The sequence below is a fragment of the Lagopus muta genome, chromosome 7 (assembly GCF_023343835.1).
Source record: "Lagopus muta isolate bLagMut1 chromosome 7, bLagMut1 primary, whole genome shotgun sequence".
Classification (NCBI taxonomy): Eukaryota; Metazoa; Chordata; class Aves; order Galliformes; family Phasianidae; genus Lagopus; species Lagopus muta.
The window spans coordinates 24,529,239-24,551,608 of record NC_064439.1 but is presented as its reverse complement, the minus strand read 5'-3'; the positions used below and the strand labels follow the sequence as shown (position 1 = coordinate 24,551,608).

Here is a 22,370-nt window from a genome sequence, read left to right as displayed (position 1 = left end):
CAATATTCTCATTTTTCCAAATACTTTTGTATTCACTATTATAAAACACTGTATGAGACCCCATTATGAACCAGGAATTACCCATAAAATACAGGCTCTTCCAGAGATCTTTTCTTTGCAGGTAGAAAAGAAGGAAAAGAGGTAGTGAAAAGCTATTAACAAAAGACCCTGACAAAAAAAGCAAACAACAGCAACAAAAACCACACAAACAACAACCCTACATTAATGCAGTGTTTACCTGTTATTGTACATTTTCAAAATGTAGTTTCTAACATTTAGATCTCTGGAATAAAAAAAGAAAGAAAGAAAAACAACAACAACAACAAACCAACAGGAGGCTGCATGAGGTGCTCCCCAGCAGAACCAGTGCTCTCGTGCTTTGGGTGGTGACTGATGTGCCAAGGCTCACACTTTCACTGTCCTTGCCCACGCTGTGCAAAGCTGCTGAGATCTGTCCATCTGGCACCTGCACAGCTGCCCAAAGCTGCACCTCTCCCAGGTCCAATCTTTAGCATTGGTAGGTGTAAGCAAGGCTGTGCTGAGCAGCAGCTTCCTACCTCTATTCATGATCAGCATGGGAGGCACTTCTCATGCATACAGTACTACAGCATGCTTACTAAAATCTGAAAAAGTAACTTTGTAAAGAGTTCTTCATGATCTGAAGAACTTTATGCACAGTACTGAAGTTACTTGCGGCATTGCAAGTGACTACTAACGGCTTTCTTGAAGAATGTGTGCAGAATAAAGGTTTATATTTAGTGCTTCTCTTTCTAGTTTTCTCAGCAGAATTTATTCACTTCAGCATTTCCTAAGGGAAAAAGGCAAAACTGCCCATTAATGAAGTTCACACAGGCATCAAAATCCCTTTACCTATAGCATATGTAAGTTTCCCAAGGCAAGCTCCTCAGTAAACGCTCCTGATCAGTAGGTATCATTTACAAGGCTGCAGTACTGTGCAGCCTTGTAAATGGTCTCTTTTCCAAACAAAGCAACACAGCTCTAAGAGTCATCATTATGGTTGGAAAAGACCTCTAAAATCACCTAGTCCACCCACCAACCCATGCCCACCAACCATATCCCTCAGTGCCACATCTTAACATTGCTTCAGCACCTCCAGGGATGGGGATGCCATCACCTCCCTGGTTAGCCTGTGCCAGTGCCTCACCACTCTTTCTGAGATTTTTTTCAGCCCGAACCTCCCATGCCACAACATGAAGACATTCCCTCTCATCCTACCACTGTTACTTGGGAGGCTGACTCCCACCTCGCCACAACCTCCTTTCAGGCAAGTTGTACAGGGTGATGAGGTCTCCCCTGAGCCTCCTTTTCTCCAGACTGAACAACCCCAGCTCCCTCAGCTGCTCCCCATCAGATTTGTGCTCCAGACCCCTCACAGCTCCACTGCCCTTCCCTGCACACACTCCAGGACCTGCACGTCTTTCTTGCAGCGAGGGGCCCCAAACCGAACACAACAAGGCAGCCCCGTGGATGAGTTCTGATGGCTACAGATCACCCTTACAAACCACCCCGTGAACCTAAGGAGTCCCACATCGCCTAGAAGTTCGCGTTTTTCCTTAAAACACCCCGATAGGGCCGGCGCGCTCCAAACCCCCGGCCCCAAGGGGCAGCCCTCCTCCATCGGGGCTGCCGCAACGAGCCAGCCTCGGCGTGCCCGCGCCAGGGGCGGGCTCCGTATGATGAAACCTGCCCGCAGCTTTCAGCAGGCGGCAGGGGAGGAGCTCGGCTACCGCTCGCCGCCTGGCAGCGGACGCGGACACGGCCGCGGCCGCTTCTTTCTCTGCTCGGCGCATCGTGGACGGCGGCGCTCCCTGCAGGCGGCCGGCACGGGTAGGAGCTCGGGCGGGCGTGGGAGCCGGCGGGCTGCAGGGCCGCCCCGCCGCACCTTCCGGGCCATCGCCAGCCGCCGTTCCTCGGCCGCGCGGGGGCTGCATGAGGCCGCCGAGGAAGGGGCGGCCAAGGCCCGCTACCGGGGGGGGAACCCGAGGTCCTGGTGTGCTGTGAGGTCGGCATTGATCGCCTGCGGCGGGCTGAGGGGCGGGCTGTCGCGTGTTTCTCGCCGTTTGGAAGAGCAGAAGACCCTGGGGGGAGGGGCAGCCCGATGCACGGCATGGGGGAGGTACCGCTTATTTCCCTGCTGCTGCTGCCTGCTCCACCTGCTCTGGTCCGGCCGGTGGGTTGGAGGTGATGGGCGAGCCTTCTGAAGGCGCGTGGTGGGGCCGAACGCCCATCTCTGCCCTGCTGCTTACGGCAGCGCTCCTGGCAGGGTTCGGCCGTCCTATGGCTTCCCCGTGCCTTCCCAGCGACCGACACCCCGTTCCCTGCATGGCCTCAGCGCCCTGCCTGGACACTGGCAGCGGGGCTGGGGAGGGATGTTCGCCCCGAGGAAGGGCTGGCTCTGCACGGTGCTTCTGGCAGAGAGTATGGAAAAATTGATTTCCCATATAGCATAACTGAGCAAACAGCCTGTCCGTACCTAAATACAAGGAGAAGTGCTGGGATTAGCTCTGTTCCTAGCTGTGAAGCTGCCCTCGTGCCTTGGTACCTTTGGTGGCAGAAGAACAGCTCTCATGTGAAAGAACAGAAAGCATCTGTTGGTGTGATGTTACTTCAACAGATCTTACCTGATACCCAGCTTGGTGCTGTATGAAAAACAACCCGAGGATAAGTTTAAACTGAATTTCATGAGCTGGACAAAGGCTGCTTATCATATCCGCATGCTGTGTTTTACCTTGTGTTAATAAGGTCTGCTGCTCTCTTCATTAGTTCTTTTTATGGTCCAGCAATTGATACCCTACTTTTTTTATTTATCAACATGTTGTATCCACAATTTCCAGTTGTCGTGTCCTGCATATAGGTCAGGTAGGTGATTGGACTTTGTGCTCTATAACATTTCCTTCAGCCTAGGTGATTCTGTGTTCTGACTGAATGTGTTTTCCATTTCTAGGTAACTCAGCAGCTTCACAATGTGTGGCATCTGGGCCTTGTTTGGAAGCGATGAATGCCTTTCTGTGCAGTGTCTGAGTGCCATGAAGATAGCTCATAGAGGTCCTGATGCATTTCGTTTTGAGAATGTCAATGGATTCACCAACTGCTGTTTTGGTTTCCACCGCCTTGCGGTTGTTGACCAGCTGTATGGCATGCAGCCGATCCGGGTGAAGAAGTTCCCTTACCTGTGGCTGTGTTACAATGGAGAAATCTACAATTTTAAACAGGTAAGGGTATGGTTCGAATATGCTGAGCCCAAATATCGTCGAGTCAGTGGGACTCCACACAGGTCTGCCCAAAACCATATCCTGTGCCTGAGAGCATTGTCCATATGGTCTGTATATTGCTGCTGAACTTTGTGTGCCAGTGCTGAGATGTGTTGCTTGTAAAGGGAAGTGATTCAGATAATCCAAAATTAGACTATAAAGCAGCTTACAGTTTTTGACTGATTCTGAATCATGCTGCAAATAAATGCTTAAAATGGATCAGAAATATATGAATAATCTGAAGTGTCTTGTATTTCTAACACATAGAAGTTTTGAAGTCAAGCTACTGTCAGGGATGTCATTGGGAATTTGGCTAAACAGGAAGGGGACTAACATTTCATCTATTAAGTATCTGGCTTTTTGAAAGGTAGGATGTACATACACCAGGGCAAAGTGTATCTAAAGGGTATTGTATCAGCAGACTAATATTAGTTTTGTTTTGCACTGAGGTTTTTTTCTGTTGCTGTAAGGACTAAGAATCACTCACAGTTCATGTCACTGAAACCTAAGGGGAATGTAATTATGTAAAACTTGACGTTCTGTCAGCAGGAACTTGTTTGGTTGTTTTCCCTACCTTGTTTTTTTTTAAAGAAAAAAACCTTCTTTTTTTATAAAGAATCCCTTTTTTTTTTCCTTTTTTTTTCTTTTTGTTTCTTACCTATGAAAGAATCATTGGTGAAACAGCCATCTTATTTAGGGCAATGCCTTAGTTATTTTAGTAATTAATCAATTTGAGCCAAATCTTTGTCTCATGAATAGCAATTAAAATCGAAGAACTTAAGTTAAAATGCAAAAACATTGATTATATGGGGCTTCTTTACTTTCAGGTGTTCTACTGAAACTCCCACCATCCCCCATCTTCCTCCAGGTGTCCAGAAGTTGTTGAAAGGCCTCTAGAAGCAGCACCAGAAGAACATTAACTATGCTTGATCTTAATGCAGCTGTCTTCTGTTTCTGGTCCTATTTTGAGTGGAATTTTCAGAACCAGTGGCTGCCTCCTTCTGCCTTTTCTCTTTGAAAGATGTGCTTCTTAAAGCCAGGGTTGTGTGTCTGCAATTTTATTTCTCCTAACAGAAGTGCTTCCCTGAAAATAGGCCATAATGCACATTGCTTGAGTTTGCAGAATTAATCTGTGTTGGCTCTGAGATGATCCTGGATAATATTTTGAGTACATAAGTGTAATTTCCTTCTTTGATGGAAATGTTTGTGAAACTTTGTGCTCTATTTTACAAAACAAAAACCTTTGTTTTCTTTAGTAAATTTTCTTCTTTTTTTTTTTTTTTTTTTTTTCAATTGTTAATCAGTATTTGCAACTGTTCATTTGTGTGTTTCTTTTCTTAGTTGCAGAAGCAGTTTGGATTTGAGTATCAAACGCTGGTGGATGGTGAGGTTATCCTTCATCTTTACAACAGAGGAGGGATAGAACAAACAGCATCCATGCTGGATGGTGTATTTGCTTTCATCCTTCTGGACACAGCAAACAGAAAAGTGTTTCTTGCAAGAGACACCTATGGAGTCAGACCACTGTTTAAGGTGCTGACTGATGATGGATTTTTGGGTGTCTGTTCTGAGGCAAAAGGTAAAACAGTTGTATTGAGCATCTAGTATTAAGTATTGTTATTGGAGGCATGCTTTTTTAGTGTCTTCTAAGTATGAAGAGAAAGTGAACTATTAGTTCAGTAATAAAGTAATGTTTAGTAGTATGAAATCTGTGCCTCGTTTAAAACAAACAAACAGAAAAAACCAACAGATGCTAACTCTTGAAAATGTTTAATTGTCCTTAAAATCCCTAAAATAACTTTGATTTTATAGTTCTTTGTGTTCTAAAACAGTATTAGTATTGAGCCCAAGGTATTTCAGTTACCCAAAGTTGAATGTAGTCTAAAGAACTAAGCTAGATTTATGCTTCACTAAATGATATTAGAATTTATTCCTGCAATTCAGCGGGAAATAATGCCACTAGAACTTACAATCTGTAAAAGCCAAGAATTTTAAAACCCCACTGAAATTTTCTGTAGCTTTGGATAATTTTTTAATGGATGCTAATGTTATATGATGAGGTTTTTTTTCCTTTGTTACGAACGCTTTCAGTATTATTTATCTATTTCTTTGTGAGTAACTCTCTCTAGTGTCAACACTTGCATAAACAAATCTAAAGTTGAGTGAGGTATACCTTAGAAAATCCAGGTTGAACTATCTCTCTATTTTATTTTGTTTTCCTCCTGTTTTATTTATAGGACTTATCAACTTAAAGCATTCAACATCCTTATTTCCTAAAGTGGAACCATTTCTTCCGGGTCATTATGAAGTGCTGGATTTGAAGCCCTCTGGCAAGGTTGCGTCAGTGGAAGTAGTAAAGTTTCATAGCTATAAAGATGAGCCACTCCATGCTGCTTGTGATACAGTGGAAAATCTGCCTTCAGGTAGTACAGCAAAGCGTTTCCTATTAATTCTGATGAAAAAGTGGGAATAAAATCATAATCTTTGGTTATGAAATTATGCTTTTCTTTTGGTTTTGTCTTCTTTCTCCTGGTCAGGCTTTGATCTTGAAACAGTGAAGAGCAACATCCGTGTTCTGTTTGAAAATGCTGTTAGAAAGCGTTTGATGGCTCACAGAAGGATTGGTTGTCTTTTGTCAGGTAAATAGCACAAATTGCAATGATTCTGTCTTCTCTCACTTCTCAGCCATCATCGACCAGTTAGAAGAAAAAATACTGACTGTTCTGCTGTGATGTGCCTGAAGGGATCTGAATCTTCCATTTGCTTTCTTAGTTAAGAGACCTTAATGGTCTGTGATGGAGTTTTCTAGTTTACAGATATGTTGAAAGTCGTATGCTTGTTAAGTTTACTCTAGGCTGGGATGTTGTCTTGTTGAAGAAATAACCATTTTCAACTAAGAAGAGAAAAAGGTGGTTTTATTGCAAAATCACCAAATATACTCTGAAACATAAAAAAGAGGACTGTTTCAGATAGCAAATGGGACTGAAATTCTTACCTGTCGTATTCTTGGACTTAGCCTACATCACAAACTGTCCTTTGTTTACCAAATTACAAGGGAACTTCTGGACCAAAATTATTTAGTACACTCTTTTTCAGGTGAGGTAGTAGCTTGTGGTACAAGAAGTTGTTCTCTGACACAATGATGTGGTAGTTCAGTCTTGCAGAGGTAAGGCTTTGTAGCCATGGGACTCACATCTTATTCACTGTGTTTTGGTAGCACTTTGTACTTCTGGGTAGAGTTCTGGTAACACTGTTTATTCATGCACTGAACATAGGCAGTTACACTCATTTTTCACCTATCCTAGCAAGTGTGCATCTGAATGAGAGAGAACTGACTAGGAGATTCTGTTGAAGCATTTCTTTACTGTGACATGATAAAAAGAAGGAGGGAGGGAAATGAAACATGGAGGCATGCAGAGCTGGAATATCTCAGCCTCAGTAAATATCTGAAATTTGTTTTTGAAATGGACTTTTCAATTTAGAGGACAGTTGACTCCTCAGGTCCACATGTACACTGCATATCAGTGGTAAAACTCAAGTCCTGTACTGATAAGTTACCAGAGTATCTCCTTGCTTCACAATTTGGAGTATACCTGGAGCATCACAGAGTTGCTTGCTCTTCCAATCACAAAGGGATTGGAACTCAGCTTCACTGTGGAAACAGGGATTCCCTGATTTTCAGTCTCAAGCACTCAGTTTGATTTCTGTGTTCTCTGTCTTTCCTCTCACTTTGCATGTAATTCATGTAATTTCCATAGGGAAATTTTTGTCAGGAAAGGGTTCCCACAGAGGACAATCAGAGTGGGAATGTTTGCTAGTGCACTCAGCTGAAAAACTAGGTACAAAGTGTGGGAAACAAGCAGAAGAACATATTGTTCTCTGCTAGAACTGCAAAGTATGGGACTGTGCTTTGCTCAGTATAGCAAATAAAAGGGAGAGCGACAAGTAGAAGTAGACAAGGAGCAGTAGAACTAGCTACTCAGAGTAAAATAGAAGAGCCTTAGGATGTCTCTTGGTATTTTGTTGTTTGTTTGTTTTTCAAACTGTTCAAATGCATCCATACTCTTCTAATGGAAAAAGTAAGGGGAAGAAAAGAAAGAATGCTGCTAGTGAGCCTTTTCACTCTGAAATAGTTTCAAAAATGAATTTCACTCAAAATGTTAAGCATGCTTCTGAAAAAATGATCAGGGAGATGTGGAATTCTTACACTGACCATTCTGTTGTAGGTCAAACAAAATGTTTTTGCTTTGTTTTGGTTTATTCAAACAGCACCTCTAATTTTTTTTTTCCTTAGTTTTTTTTAGTAAAGTAACGTATGTAGAAGATGATGGAGAGCAATTTTGAAATGAAGAGTAGAGCCTAGTGTAGCTGGGTTGAGAAGGGGGCATCTCGAGTGGTACAATGTTAAGCAGAGGTAAATGTGCAGTTTTACAGATGTGCTTTAGATTCACTTTGCTTAAAAATGAAACCTGCATGTGAAATTCTGCTATCTAGACTTAGTGCCCTTAGAGGGAAATAAAAAACAGTCAGTGATCTAACAAAATAATTTGGCATTTTGTTGTTTGTTTTTTTTTTAAAAGGAGGCTTAGATTCCAGCTTGGTTGCAGCTGTTCTTCTGAAACTGATGAAAGAAATGAACATAAAATATCCACTACAAACCTTTGCAATTGGGATGGAAAACAGTCCTGATTTACTGGCTGCCAGAAAGGTATAATAAATATTGTTTCCAGGTTGTTCTGAGTTGTTGAGTATTAGAGACTGCATTAGAGAAGTGCTAACTTCATGGTACGGTATTGATTTTGGTACTGATTAAAATTTGAAGATGTAAATCAGTTTGCTGTGAATCATTTAGTACAACATTTGATGTTTAATTAATTGCTACAAAAAGAGGATTTGAGCCATAACTATTTTCCCTTCATTTTTTTGGAAGACTTTTGTGATGGACTGTTACTTCATTGTTACTAAAGGAAACAGTACCTCAGAATGGTCTCAGTCTCTTAAAACCTCTGAGTTTTATGGTCAGTCACCATGTTATTGTTCCTCTGCTAATGGCATTTATATGCAAGCTAAATACTTCAAGTTCATTGTCAGCATCTTGAATTAAGAGCCTTGTACAAATGGTTGGGTATCTGAGGTTCCCTTTGGGTATCCAGCTGTCATAACTTCTGAGCTGTCTTTTTTCTTCTGAGTAAATTCCAGTGTATTTAAATCCTCTGCAGATTCTGTTAGGCTTTGGGCAAGTAGATGTGGATGTTCTGCAGTCAGAATTGAGCACAGTGCGGTTGGGAGGAGTGTTCCCTTTGACAGAGCACCACTGCAAGTAGGAGTGGCTGCTACAGCGTTGTGTTTTCTTGTCCTTAAGTCCTGTAATTCTCACTGCTTATAGCAAAAGGGAGCTGATGCTTTCAGAGGGTGTGTTTAAAAATGTTTTAATACATTGTGACTTCTTACCAACAGGTGGCAGCTCATATAGGCAGTGAACATCATGAAGTAATATTTAATTCTGAAGAGGGAATTCAGGCAGTAGAGGAGGTTATCTTTTCTTTGGAAACCTACGATATAACAACAGTAAGAGCTTCAATTGGTAAGATTTTTAATAGCAATACTCACTTTGTATTGCTTTAATAACATTTTATGCAAAACTCTGTTTTCATCATTAACTGCTGTAGAGTTTGGGAACAGAAACTCCTGAGTTCTTGCCCCCAGCTCTCAAACGTGACGTTGGATTGAGGCCAAACTGGTGATTAGTTTCAAAGTCACTGACTATAAGATATTGTCAAAAGCTATTCCTGAAACTTTGTGATGAAAAAGGAACATGATATAAAAAACAAATATTTGATCTATGGGTCTAGGTTTTCCATTCTGATAAGTATGAACCTTAGAAGAAGAGGGAAAACGTGCAGGTTATGTGAGGCATAACCTGTATTTGAGGAATAGTGTTTGAGGCACTGAATGTTACCATAGAGAAACAGTTATGGTTACCATGTTTCTTGCATAATCTTAATACCAAAGTGAAGTATTTCTTATCACCCTCTAGTAATACATGCACACTGAAGTCAGGTAGACTTCTCCTAATGTATGCTTGATTCTGAGAAATGGCAGAAGTCACCAGCAGGTTTTTAAAAAATGGTTATCAATATGATAAGAGTGAAAAACCCTAATCTAGTGTGGCCTTCTGCCTAATGTGAGCTATGGCATTTTACCCAGTTACACTTACATCAGCCTATAGCTTTGTAAACAAGTTAATAAGCCAAAAAGATAAAACAGGTTTGAAAACTTAGGTCCTTGAATGGAACTTTACATGAGGCTAGGATTTTGTAGTGCGAAATACTGAAAATGTTTGTTTAAAAAATAAAGCCAACTTTTCATCTGCTATCTTTATTTTGTGATTATACCTGTTAAGAAATATAGTGAAATAGGTCCTTTTCATAGAATCATGGAATTACTCAGGTTGGAAAAAACCTTCAAGATCATTGAGTCCAACCACAACATAACCATACCACCCTAACTCTAACAACCCTCTGCTAAATCATGTCCCTGAGCACCACATCCAAATGGATCTTAAACGCATCCAGGGATGGTGACTCAACCACCTCCCTGGGGAGCCTATTCCAGTGCTTAATCACCCTTTCTGTAAAGAAGTGTTTCCTGGTGTCCAACCTAAACTTCCCCTGGCACAACTTCAGGCCATTTCCCCTCGTCCTGTTTAATACTTCTGTTACAAAAGCATACTATTTGGAAAGATTTAATGGAGGAAGGACATAACTCTGATAAATAAATACTTATTTAAAAAAAAAAAAAAAAAAAAAAAGATTTAAGTCCAGAAGGTTTTTTCAGGACTCTGCTGAGATTAAACATGCTTCAGTTTTAATTGAGTTAGAAGAACTTCTGTGTTTGTTCCCATGAGAATCTTCCAGCATTCCCAGGGTGACTAACACATACATCTTGCATATTTTGAGTGCAAACTATAAGTACACATTTTAGATGTATCTGCAGCATTTAGTTTGTGTGGCTGGTGATAGTTGGCTTTAAACAACAACAAGGTGTAGTGTTAGTGCACTGCAGTTCTATGCTACAGAAGAAATTATTGTAGGCAAGAAACTTCTAAGATACTAAATTAAAACTGTACCAACCATGTATAACATATGTAGCTGTATTTTAATAACTTTATACTCCTTTTAAGGTATGTATCTTGTCTCCAAATATATACGCAAGAAAACAGACAGTGTGGTCATTTTTTCGGGAGAAGGATCAGATGAGTTGACTCAAGGATATATATATTTCCATAAGGTACGTATATTTCCAGCAGGCCCTTGGACTTCTTAAACAGAAGTTCTCCCCTTAAACAGAAGATCTCTACTGAGATCTCAAGGTGTGAAGTTTGAGAATTGTCACAGCTGTGTACTTGTTGAGACTAACGCCTGAGGGGGCATAAAATCCAAGGGACTCGTGGAAAAGTGACTTTTTCAAACTCACTCAGACTCTTACTTCTTGTGTGTATTCTTTGCTAGTTCTGAGATCGTGTGAATCCTTCTTAAGCTCTTGAAAATGAATATGGTTAAAATTAGGAGTTCTGTATGCTTCCAGTTTATAATGATGTATTTGCAAAGGCATGCATTGGTCTTACACCTTGTTTTGTACTTGAGGAGAGATTGCTTATTTCTATAAAGAGGTATCTGGGAATCTTAGTGTGCAAGTTGACACGTTTTTGTCAGCTGTCGCTTGCACACACAAATGTAGGACAGTGAGTAATGGTTCCCTTACTGCAGCTATATTAGATCTGCATGCTACATACACGTCTGGTTACAGGCACCATCTCCTGAGGAGGCTGCAGAAGAGAGCGAGAGGCTTCTGAAGGAGCTCTACCTGTTTGATGTACTTCGTGCAGACAGAACTACTGCAGCACATGGGTAAGGTGTGGTCTCTTGGATGCTGAATACACCTGATAGAAGAGCTTAACAAGATAATAAAAGTTCCTTTGCCATTGAGAAGACTGAATTACTTGTTCACTTGTTGCTGGTTGAACTTCTGAATGGTTTAGAATATTGTGACACATGATAACTTCATTATTGTCTGGATCTAAACTACTCTGAGAAGAACATCAGTCTTAAGAGCAGTAGTAACAAACTGAATGCAGTCTGTACTCTGCTTGAACTCTGTATCTAGCATAGAATCTCCATTTGCCTTTGAAGTTGGGAAGCTTAATGTCTCTTGAGGGAAAACACTGAGAGCAGTTTTTCCTACCCAAGACACAGTTACTGTAATTTTATTTGTTGCCTCCGTTACTCTAATTTTATTTATTGCTTTCAAGTGTCCTTAAAAGCCATGTCATCTGTAAGAGAGTATGAGCAGAAAGACTTTGTATCTGTATATCTGCTACTGACATAGCCTGCATATGCTGCAGGAGAAGTAGTCAACAGCTGTATGGTGTCTATACAGGCTCTCTTTCAGTGTTTTCTGAAAATACAAACAAATGTGGATTTCAGAAATCTTTGCTTGATTCTGTGACGTCTTTACAAATACTGATGCAAATCCCAGTCAGCAGCTTGCAGGTTCTTGGTAGTTCTCTGGAAGCAAACAGATTTTTCAATGTATTTTTGTTTATGTGAAACAACAGATGTTGCAAATCCTGCAGGATTGTAGTTTGTAAATGCATTGTACCAGAAGCTGTCCGGCAGATGGCATCATAAGTCATCTGAAATCTGTAGTTAATCCACTCAGACAATAAACTTAACTCTCTAAATTGATGAATTAAATGGAGTTAGTCATGAATTAGTCATGAGTTAGACATGAATACAAGTGAAATTTCTCCCAAGTAAAAGCAGAAAATCTTGTGCTGATGTGAAAGACAAGGACAGTTTAACTGTTAAGGATTTTGTAAGTGTCTCGTGTGTTGGATTAATTCAGTATCTCTTCTGTTTTTCTCCCCAATTAGTCTTGAGCTAAGAGTCCCATTTTTGGATCATCGCTTTACTTCTTACTATTTATCTCTACCAGCAGAACTGCGAATCCCAAAGGTGTGTAAAACTAGGGTTGAACCCAAATGCAGACCTAACAAATTAACAGCTATGTGTTCTAAGCATGATTGAATTGCTGAATTCCATGTGACCAAATATGATTTTAAATATTTTGCGGGAATATTGGGCTACTGGGTACTCTTTTCTGGCCAGATCTTTTGAAAGGAAATATTTCTTAGTCAAGTATTTAAATCTTTGTACTGCAGTTCCTGAAACTCATGGCATTGTTCGTTCTGCAAACAGAATGGAATCGAAAAATACCTTTTAAGACAGTCCTTTGAAGATTCCAACTTGCTTCCCAAAGAAATACTCTGGAGACCCAAAGAAGCTTTCAGTGATGGTATAGCATCAGTAAAGAAATCCTGGTTTTCTATTCTTCAGGACTATATTGATCAACAGGTATAGTACCACAGTATTTGGGGCTTTTCTCTTTCACATTTAGTTACATTGAGATATTACTGCCAGAGAGGAAACAGATCATATTCTTAGTTGGGAGAATAAATCTAGATGTGATAGTAACTTGAGTTTCATGGTGGAGGAGCAAGAAAAGTTTTAATCAGTAGCCTTGCATGTTCACAGAATTGTAGAGTGGCCTGGGTTGGAAGGGACCTTAAAAATTAGCTTGTTCCAACCCTACTGCTGTGGGCAGGGTCACTTCCCACTAGGTCAGGCTGCCCAGGGCCCCATCCAGCTTGGCCTTAAATGCCTTCAGAGATGGGGCTGGGATGGGAGTTGCTTAAAGACATTTGAAGTCATAGGTACAAAGAAATGCTAGAGTCTGGCAGAAATGACTGTAAGGAAATGAGCATCATTTAAGTATCTGGATTGCAAATTAGGTTCAGTGTTGGCAAACACAATTTCTGGGCTGTAAGTAAAGCAGCTGCTTCAGTTGAAAACACTTGCATGAACTTACTCTGTAGCGGAGTAACAATATAATTACTCTAATATCCTTTCTTGTTCATTTCATTTGTTTTTTTTTTTGTAGTTATGCCCACCTGAGCCCTTTTGCTTTTTAATGCCTCTCTTTGCACCAATGACCGCTGAAGACTTGCAGCATTCTGACTTCAGACAAAGGGTAGTCTCTGGTGCATAGAGGTAGTTAATCACTGAGAATAACTCCAGAGCTCTGTTACACAGAAATATGTGTAGGGCTTATGGATGGGCACTTGTCTGTCTTACTACCAACTGTGTGTGTCCTTCTCTACTTTATCCACAGGGAAGAAAGCAGTTCTTAGTGTTGTGCTGCCTCTACTGAGCCTGTATTGGTGTAGTAGAGGCAATTTTATTTCATGGCTGTGGGGAATTACACAGCATGTTGAGGGGAAGCTGCTTTAGAAATTGTCAACTGGTACAAGTTTTCTTCCTTCCTTTCTTAGCCACGTCAGCAGCTAAAAGTGTCTTCTGCCTCTGTATCCCAGATCTTCTGATGCTAGGAGCCCAGTTATACAAGCAGAGTGAACAGCTCATTATGAGCAGAAAAGAATAGGATGCCATTTACATGGAGGAAGTCTGCTTCAAGTTGTGCAAGTTGATTCACAGCAAAGAGAAGGATAAGAAAAAAGGGTTTTCTTGAGCATAATAACAAAAGGATATTATATATAATCTCTTGTAACGCAGAGAGAAACATTAACAGTGCTGGACACTTGGTTATGTATCCATAAAGATGGAAAGGAGCCTGTGACAAAAATTCACCTGTGAGAAACCTCTGCCTGCCTTTAGAATAGGTTTAAAGGTTTTTTTAAAAAAACTTACAGGCCACTTGTGGTGAATTCTCATGTCTGACTTTGAGCAAATCAGCTTGCATAAATTAGAAAGCAGCCTAATGTGAGTTCTGCTGTTTCTACAGGTTGATGACCTTCTGCTGGAAAAGGCAGCGGAGAAATATCCTTTCAATCCTCCTAGAACAAAAGAAAGTTACTACTACCGTCAGATCTTTGAGAAGCACTACCCAGGGCGAAGCAGCTGGCTGCCCCACTACTGGATGCCAAGATGGGTTAAAGCAACTGATCCTTCTGCTCGCACACTGAAACATTACAAGTCAGCTGCTCAAGAGTAGCTGTTGATAGAATCAATCCTAAATACAAGTGCTGCAAGCAATTTGCATGCGCTCTCCTTTTAGAAGAAAAAATAAATATGCAAATCTAAAGCTTAAGTGGTCTTTGAGATAGATTTTGAAAATGCTATTGAAAATAAGAGCTTTCTGTAGTTATTCTACTACGAAATTCATCCTGCTGTACCAAAATTTTGAAATTCATGGGAAAATACTTTTTGGAAAACTTTGGTTCCTTATGTGATGGTCTCAAATGTATTGATTTGCCTCGCAGTCATCTAACATATTTTATTGTGAACTCTGCATTGAGGACTCAAGGCAAAGTGACGCAAACTGTTGTTGGTCCTGCGAGAATAAGGCAAGTTCACCTGAGCTGTTCAGAGATCTGTATGCCTCAGTGTGGGGTTTGGATATATTACTCTGTTCTGAATGTCTTTCAAGTAATTCATGAGAACCTTGGTCTAACTTTGAAGAGAATACGTAGCTATGCAGAGGTGCTTACTAGAGTTGATAATGGTGGTGGTGCTGGATCATACTTAAATGAAACTAATGGGAATCTTGTTAGCGTAAAGCCACAAGTTGTCCCTTTTGAATCTTTTAAATATACCACCTGTCTGAGGTTAGCTGTGACTATTATCGAAGAGAAGCTGAGTTACATCTTTATTTCTAACTCAGGGGCTTCAATTTTTAAATGTATTTATTATTCTTGAAAATAGAGCGTTAACAGGGTGATTTGTGTCAGTCTGATGGAAGTTACTATGACTATTTTACTATGACTAAATATTTTAAGGATTTTTTCACTTACTGTGAGATGGAAAGGTAGACTGTTGCCACTTAGCTGCATGTCATCGACTGTGTGGTGAGCCAGCCCTCAGCCATAGGTCGTCAGACAAAGCACCTTTGAAGACAATGGGATTAGGGACCTTGCTTAAGAAAATGGAAAAAGGAAAAGAAAAGAAGAAAGATTTCATAAAGCATAAGAATTTTTAATGCTCTGCCAAAAAAAAAAGAATTTTTTTTTTTTTTTTAAACTCAGGACAAATTTTTAATAATTATGTAGGAACAGGGGCTTTTTTAAAGGTAACTTGAAACAAAAGTATGAGCACTACAGACTGACTTGACTATCATTGTGCTAGACAGTAGTCTAGTTTAACGTCCCTTTTGACAGGGAAACCGAAGCCATAAGCACTTCTGGTATTAAAAAAAAATATTTCATAAGGTGATTGATTGTCCATTACTTTTTTCACCCCTCCTAATCCATTGAATCTTTTTGAATTTCTGAATTTGCCTCTTTGATCCAGAAATCTCTCAGTACTGTGGAGCTCAGGAACTGTCCAGCTTTACTAGAAGTGGCCTTGCACATACTTGTTATCAGCGTGCCATGAGTAAGATAATACGTTCCTGCAGACCTATTTACATAAGGGTCATATGTTTGCCTTGGGTTTTTTTGTTTTTTTTTTTTGAAGCACTAAAGTATATTTTGACTTGGGCAAGGAGTATAGAGTGTATTGATTGGCTTCTGCTGTGTAAAGATAAGACCTGTTACTGTGAACTTTCCAAGGCTCAGCTGGTATGAAAATGCCTGCAGTAAAAAAATAGATGCAGCACATGTTCTCTCATCACTCTAATGCACATTCTGCTGCAATGTTGTTCACTTGTGAGATAAGGAAGAGCAACAAGCAGGTGGTAGGCTGTAGGAGGGATAAGTAGTCTTGTGGAAGAGTCAGATATTTAAGAAAAACTACCATAATTCTTTTTAATTCACAGTGCATTGGGCATTTACTTAGTAAGGCAAGATCCTATACTGGTGATCCTAATTATTATAACCATTTTCTGGAGTCCTGAGGAGGAAGGCCTTGTTTGTGCGCCTTGTTCTCATTAAGGGCATATATGGTAGGGGTCTCAGGAGTAAAAACCTATTAATTCATTCCCCATATATAGGCATGAATTCTACAGCCTTTATGACTTTTGTGAAGCCGTGTAGTTTTTTGGGTTTTTTTGTTTTTGTTTCTTTGGGTTTTTTTTCTGATTTAAGGCAACAGCCACATGTAGTTGGCCAGGTGGCTGAAGATGGACTTGTAGCTTGGAGAGTGGGATGGAGATCCAGCGTGCAACACCCTTCTTAGTGGTTTTCATAGATTCACAGAATGGCCTGGGTTGAAAAGGACTTCAAAGATCATCGAGTTTCAACCCCCTGCTATGTGCAGGGTCAACAACCAGCAGACCAGGCTGCTCAGAGCCACATCCAGGTCTTGAATGCCTTCAGGAATGGGGCATCCACAACCTCCTTGGGCAACCTGTTCCAGTGCCTCACCCCCCTCTGAGTGAAAATTCCTCCTAATATCTAACCCAAACCTCTCCTGTCTCAGTTAAAACCATTCCCCCTTGTCCTATCACTATCCATCCTCATAAACAGCCGTTCTCCTCCTGTTTCTGTGCTCCCTTCTAGTATTGGAAGGCCACAAGGAGGTCTCCCCGGAGCTTTCTCTTCTCCAAAAAGTTTTACTTTTTGTCTTTCTGCGTTCACCTCCTTTTCTTTCTACATTTAATTTGGGGAAAAAAATAATCGGGACTATGTTCACACATTATTATAACCGATTAGGAATCAGCAAGCAGGGACCACTTTTCTCTATGAAGAAGCCTGCATTTTGGCAGGGCGGAGCACCGCTGTGCTGCAGGGCAGGCAGAATTCCTTCTCGGCCCTTCCCGGCCGGCAGAGGGCAGGCGCTGGCAGCCCGGCGCCGTGAGCAGCCCGCTCGTGATCCTGAAAGCCGCTGTTGTCCCGTTCCGCTTTGTGTCCGGAGCTCGGTTTTTCACATGCGCTTGTTGATGGGATTTTTTTATTAAGCATTAGATTAGAATAGGAGCAAAGATCATAGAAAGGAAAGGTTTGATTAAACTTGCTCGCGAGATACCGCGCAGAGCTTATTATGCTGGTGCTGCAGGTGAGAAGGCAGCTCAGAGCTAAATGCACTGAGTGCACTCATTATTGCGTTTGAAAGTAATTTAAAACCAGTTATGATATTACAAATCAGAAGTGTGAAACAAGTAGATAATGCTAGTTCTAAGGAATGTGTAAGGTAGCACTGGGCAGGGGAATGGGAAACATTGGTTTTATTCTGAGGTCTACCCCTCCATACCATTCTTGTGATTGTTAATATAAGGAGCATAGGTGTTCATGCAGTGTGTGACCCTCTGTGTGCCCGGGAGTCCTGCTAAGAAGCTGCCTGCAAAAAGAGCAGCCCCCATTTCTGCTACTTCCAAAGCTATCAGTAGTCACCTATATTAATAAATGGTGTTATTTAACATCTCTCGCCACCGCTCTTGAAGACTGCTCTTAACACCTGGGGCAAAACATATATTAATACAAATTGCTTTTGATTAAAACCATTATTATTTTAGCACAAAAAGGAGGGGGGTAGTGATGCAAATTATTGGCTGACTGACGGCTTGCTAATAATAGCTTAAAAATGCAAATAGAATGATTATCCCAATTGATGCTAATTGTAACTCTTATGGCAGCCTCTGAGGACAGGGCAGGAAGATGATGTGATTGTTTCCTCCAGCTTAAATCAGGTAGGTGAGGAAGCATAGGGGAGCTGCACGGTGGGTGAACAGGTTGCTGTTACCTGGGCAGATGATAGGCTGCCCTCTGCAGATGTTTGGATTCCTTGCGGTGTATTTCAGGAATGTGCAGGAATCCCAGCTTTGAGCAGTCTGCCCTTCCTGGTCTTTTCTGAATTGCAAAAAGGATTTTTTCTTCACTGCCCGCAGCTGAAAAGTCTGCTGACACAGAGGATTCCACACAGAGCCAGTGTCTGGGAATTTAGAGCTTCATGGGCCATAAATTAGTATGAATTTTTAGTGCAGAATCTGGTTTAGGTGGTGGTAGAGTTGCCTATCTTGGCAGTGGATGAGTTACTCATGCAAAAGGTGCATTGCCAACTCGAAGGTCATTGAGAAAAGAGATGTGTGCATTTTGGAGTGATACCCAGCTCCATTTTCTGAAATAATGCCTCACATGTCGTTCTGTGAGGCACAGTGAGATGCTGCTATCAGCACAGGTTTTGAACTTCTCATTTTCTAAGGGGATAGGAAACTTGTGCTCAGCTCCTCACTCCAACATAAACTTCCCTGATGAGCTGCAAAAAGCAATTCAGCCCCTCTCCCCTCTTTAGCAGAGCCATTTCATTTCTCTGCCTTCTGAAGATGCTGTGGAGGTAAGTTCAGGAATGGCCAGCTGGGATGCACGTTTTCTTCACTTCTGGCTGCGTGTGCTCCCTTTGATACAATGATCTTGGTTTGGAGTTTTCAGCAGGAAGGTGGAATTTTTGTTATTATTTTTTCTTCTCTGCGGGAGAAAAATGGGGATCTAGAACTTAAATATGTTTCTGGAGGGGGGAAGTGAAGCAGGCTTCCTGTCTCTTTGAAGTGTAATTGTGCAGCATAGCCATGAGATTGAGGCTGTACTTTGATGCTGTGTGCCAGGAGACGCTCCTGGACAGCTGTGTCCCTACTGAATGTTTGTTGCCCTTTGGGGCATCAGGAAGGTCATGTGGCTGAGAGGGTCATGCCATGGTGCCAGTGAGCCCAGGCAGAGCCACCAGCTCAGATCTGGCCAGGCCAGGGTAGTTGTGGATTGAAACACTTCCAGCAGTGTTACTCATTCAAATGAGGGCCTGTAGGACTTGGTCTGGGAGGAAGATAATTTGAGTATACGTGGGCAGTGTGCAATTGTAAGGTGAATGTCATGAGGGCAAAAGTCAGAAGCTCATGTAGGTGAGGGGTGAGAAAGGGGATGGAGCCATACCTGTGCTCCCAGAAACCTACAGCCTTCCACAGGGAGAAGCCACCAATGGTGCTGGTAGGTCTAGAGGTGTCTCTTTGGTGTGTTGTAGTTGTTTTTTTTTTCCCCTTGTCTCCCTGTATTTTCCAAATCTGACTTGTGACGGATGCCAGGCTACAGAAATTTTGTTCAAATCCCTCAGCATGATCTATTTATTTTTAAATCATACTTCCTTATCTGTTAAAGAATTAAATGATTTCAAAACAGCTCAGGGTGATTCATGTCGAGTTTTGCTCAGATACTTCTGCTGTGGTGCAGAAGAGCACAAGCTGAAACAGCTGGAGCTGTCAGACAGCCCTTCTGTCATGTTTAAAATTAAGCATGGCTTACTGCCCCAGCTTGAAATAGAAAAAGAAGATAAATGCAGTGGCTGACTCTCTGTAGAAGTGTGTCCTCTGTATAAATGTCTTACTGAGGTAGCCTATGAAAGAATCAATTACTATGGTGTATTTCCTTTTATCATGGTCAAAATCGTATTTTTATTATTTTTGTCATTACTTTTTGTCCCAAATCTACCTGATATTTTTGTAGTCTTTTCTGCTTGGGATTGTGAAGATGTATTTGCATTTATTTCCTCTTCCTTTTGGTTAACGTTCCTCTTCTCTTAGCACACCAACAACTGATTAGAGACTTTTATGAGATAATGAAACAATTTTAATATGCAAATACTTTCCAGTGATGACTTGGCTCTGTCACAGTTCCTTGGAGGGAATGAAAGATGCTACATTTTCCCGGTGGATAAAAGCTGCCCTTAATATTTGCAGCTCTCTGGCTCCCAGCTGATTTCTCACTGCTAATTTTGAAGTGCCAAAGAGCAGGTCTGCAGCTGGGATGGTAGGAAGCCTGGTGTCACAGTGGAACAAAACTTTCTTCTGTCTTCAGACACAATACTTTACTACAGATTATTTCATAGAAATTTGGTATTACAGGCACATCAGCAGTTTTTAACAACTGGGTAAGGAACAGGTGATGGGCAACCAGCACACATTTAAGATAAATATTGTTATTATCAGGCTGCTGACAATAGAACAATATTTACATTTGGCCTTTGAGTTCCTGTCTCACCTCTGCTAAGTCCCAAGAGCCACAGAGCACATTCCAGGTGATGCCTGGCACGTGGTACTTGCAGGACAGGAGATGGAGTGGTTTTGTGCTCGGCAGCTCCACAGCTTCTTCCACTTCTGTTCCCCGTAAGCTGCAGTTCAGTGGATGAAGAGATATCTTGGTGTGCAAGGCTAAGCAAAAAGTGGAGCAAGGTAACACATTGTTTTTACTTCAAACACGGGGAGAAAGATAGGTAAATAGCAAATGCAATTGCCTCTGAAGCCACACCATTACTTGACAGGCCAAAATGAATGGCTCCATTCAGGATACTCCATGGAAAGTGCTTCTTGTTTAAGGTTTATCTTTAATCTAAATCTCAGGATCGTTATTTGCTTGTTTAATTGTTTCTATTTTAGACAAATCTGAAGGAATCAATCAAAACCAAAGTACAGGAGGTATCACTCATTACATTCAATTACATTACCTGAAATAATGTTGCAAACAATCAGGGGCCGTTTTTTGTTCCATTATAACTTTTGATCTCCTTTGCTCAGTAGAGGCAAAAACAGATTCATGGGCACTTCAGTGGAGCAGGGCTTTGAAAAAGTATTGAACTTTAGGACTGTGCCATAATCACCCTTAAATACTACAGCAGTGGCCAAATGGTCAGCTGGGTCAAATGCTTAAAGTGTGTGTTTGGGAGTATTGAGGTTGTTGTATCTCTTGAGGTGTGTGTAAAAGGTGTAGCAATGTGAGAGCACTGTGGTCACTTTGCTGCTCTGAACGCCTGAGCTCACTTCTCACCCTGTGTTTTGGAGCACGGTTATCTCTGTCAGTGAAAGCTGCATGAAAGAGGGGATTCTGGCTGCTGGATGGTGCTACTGGGCCCTGCTCATGGTTTCCTTTCAGAAAGAACTTGCGTAGTTCTTCTCAATACAGTATTTTGTGATACAATTTAAATTGTTTTAAATATGCTTTTTTTTTTCTTCATTTTTTTGGATAACCAAAAAGCTTGCATGCTCTGAGTTTCAGATCACCGAAATATCCCATTCAGGTAAAACTGCTGAATCTCTAGTACAAATAGAAATAAATTCTTCCCTCTTGTTTCTTAGCATCACCATGTGAGTTAATAGCCAAATATTAATAAAGATTAAGGAAGCGATACTCCATGGCAGCTTCTGCATGTATTTTCTGTGTCAGGAAGTGAAAACTCACTGCACAATTCTAAGAGTTGACCAAAAGGTTGAAAGCTCAAATCAAAAGTCCTGCTGAGAAAATCTTAAAAATGCTCTTTGCACCAACGAAAGATAGATAGATTTTACATAGAATCATAGAATGGCTTGGGTTGGAAGGTACCTTGAAGATCATCCAGTTCTAACCCTGTGCCATGGGCAGGGCTGCCCCCCCAGCAGCTCAGCCTGCCCAGGGCCCCATCCAGTCTGGTCTTGAGCACCTGCAGGGATGGGGCACCACAGCTCTCTGGGCAGCAGTGCCAGCACCTTACTGCCTTCTCAGTAATGAATTTTTTCTTAACATCTAACCTAAATTTCCCCTTTTTTTAGTTTAAAGACATTCCCACTGGTCCTATCACTATCAGGCCATGTAAACAGGTGATGTCCCTTCCATTTATAAGCGCCTCCAAACTAATGTGATGAAACTCGTGAAATTTTGTAAAAGACTCACTGAAACATCCTATTTCTGTTATAATGGAAATATTCTCCTTTCTGAGCTATTTTAATATTTTATTTTCTTAACGTATTGCCTGTAAACTTCATTTCTTGTACAGCACAAAGTTTGGGAATCTCATATAATCCTATGACCCCGCTACAGGTCGAAAACATCAGAGAAAGTGAGATGTGTCAGCACTGTGTTGGCTTTGGGCACCTTTCTCGAGGAGCCTCTTGGACAAGCTTTGTAAGAATTAGCATTAAAAGCTTTGAAACATCTGTTTTGCTTGGCAAAGGAAAATATGAAAGGTTCTATCTTGGCTACGTAATTCACCATAAAATCTACTACCATTAAATAAATATCTTTGAAATATACTAATAATGTATCAGTGTTATAGTTCAAGCTGACTTTCTCTAATATGGTTTGTAATATGTAATGGGCTTGTTGGTTGCTGTTCAACACAAACACTTCAA

The 22,370-nt window shown here is 41.1% G+C and overlaps 1 protein-coding gene across 2 annotated transcripts; it reads left to right on the top strand.

Moving 5' to 3' along the window:
- The first annotated feature begins 1,679 nt into the window (after positions 1-1,679).
- On the top strand, positions 1,680-22,222 carry ASNS (asparagine synthetase (glutamine-hydrolyzing)). 2 transcript variants are annotated; one of them, XM_048951835.1, is made up of 13 exons: positions 1,680-1,848; positions 2,856-2,880; positions 2,966-3,233; positions 4,614-4,851; positions 5,510-5,695; positions 5,810-5,911; positions 7,853-7,980; positions 8,730-8,856; positions 10,456-10,562; positions 11,082-11,182; positions 12,208-12,289; positions 12,533-12,688; positions 14,136-22,222. In XM_048951835.1, exons 3-13 carry the CDS (start codon positions 2,985-2,987, stop codon positions 14,343-14,345), a joined length of 1,686 nt encoding a protein of 561 aa, XP_048807792.1. In that variant the 5' UTR covers positions 1,680-1,848; positions 2,856-2,880; positions 2,966-2,984; the 3' UTR covers positions 14,346-22,222. The 2 variants fall into 2 exon arrangements, with proteins under 2 accessions (XP_048807792.1, XP_048807791.1); XM_048951834.1 differs by lacking the exon at positions 2,856-2,880 and having other exon boundaries at positions 1,681-1,848.
- Positions 22,223-22,370: the final 148 nt, after the last annotated feature.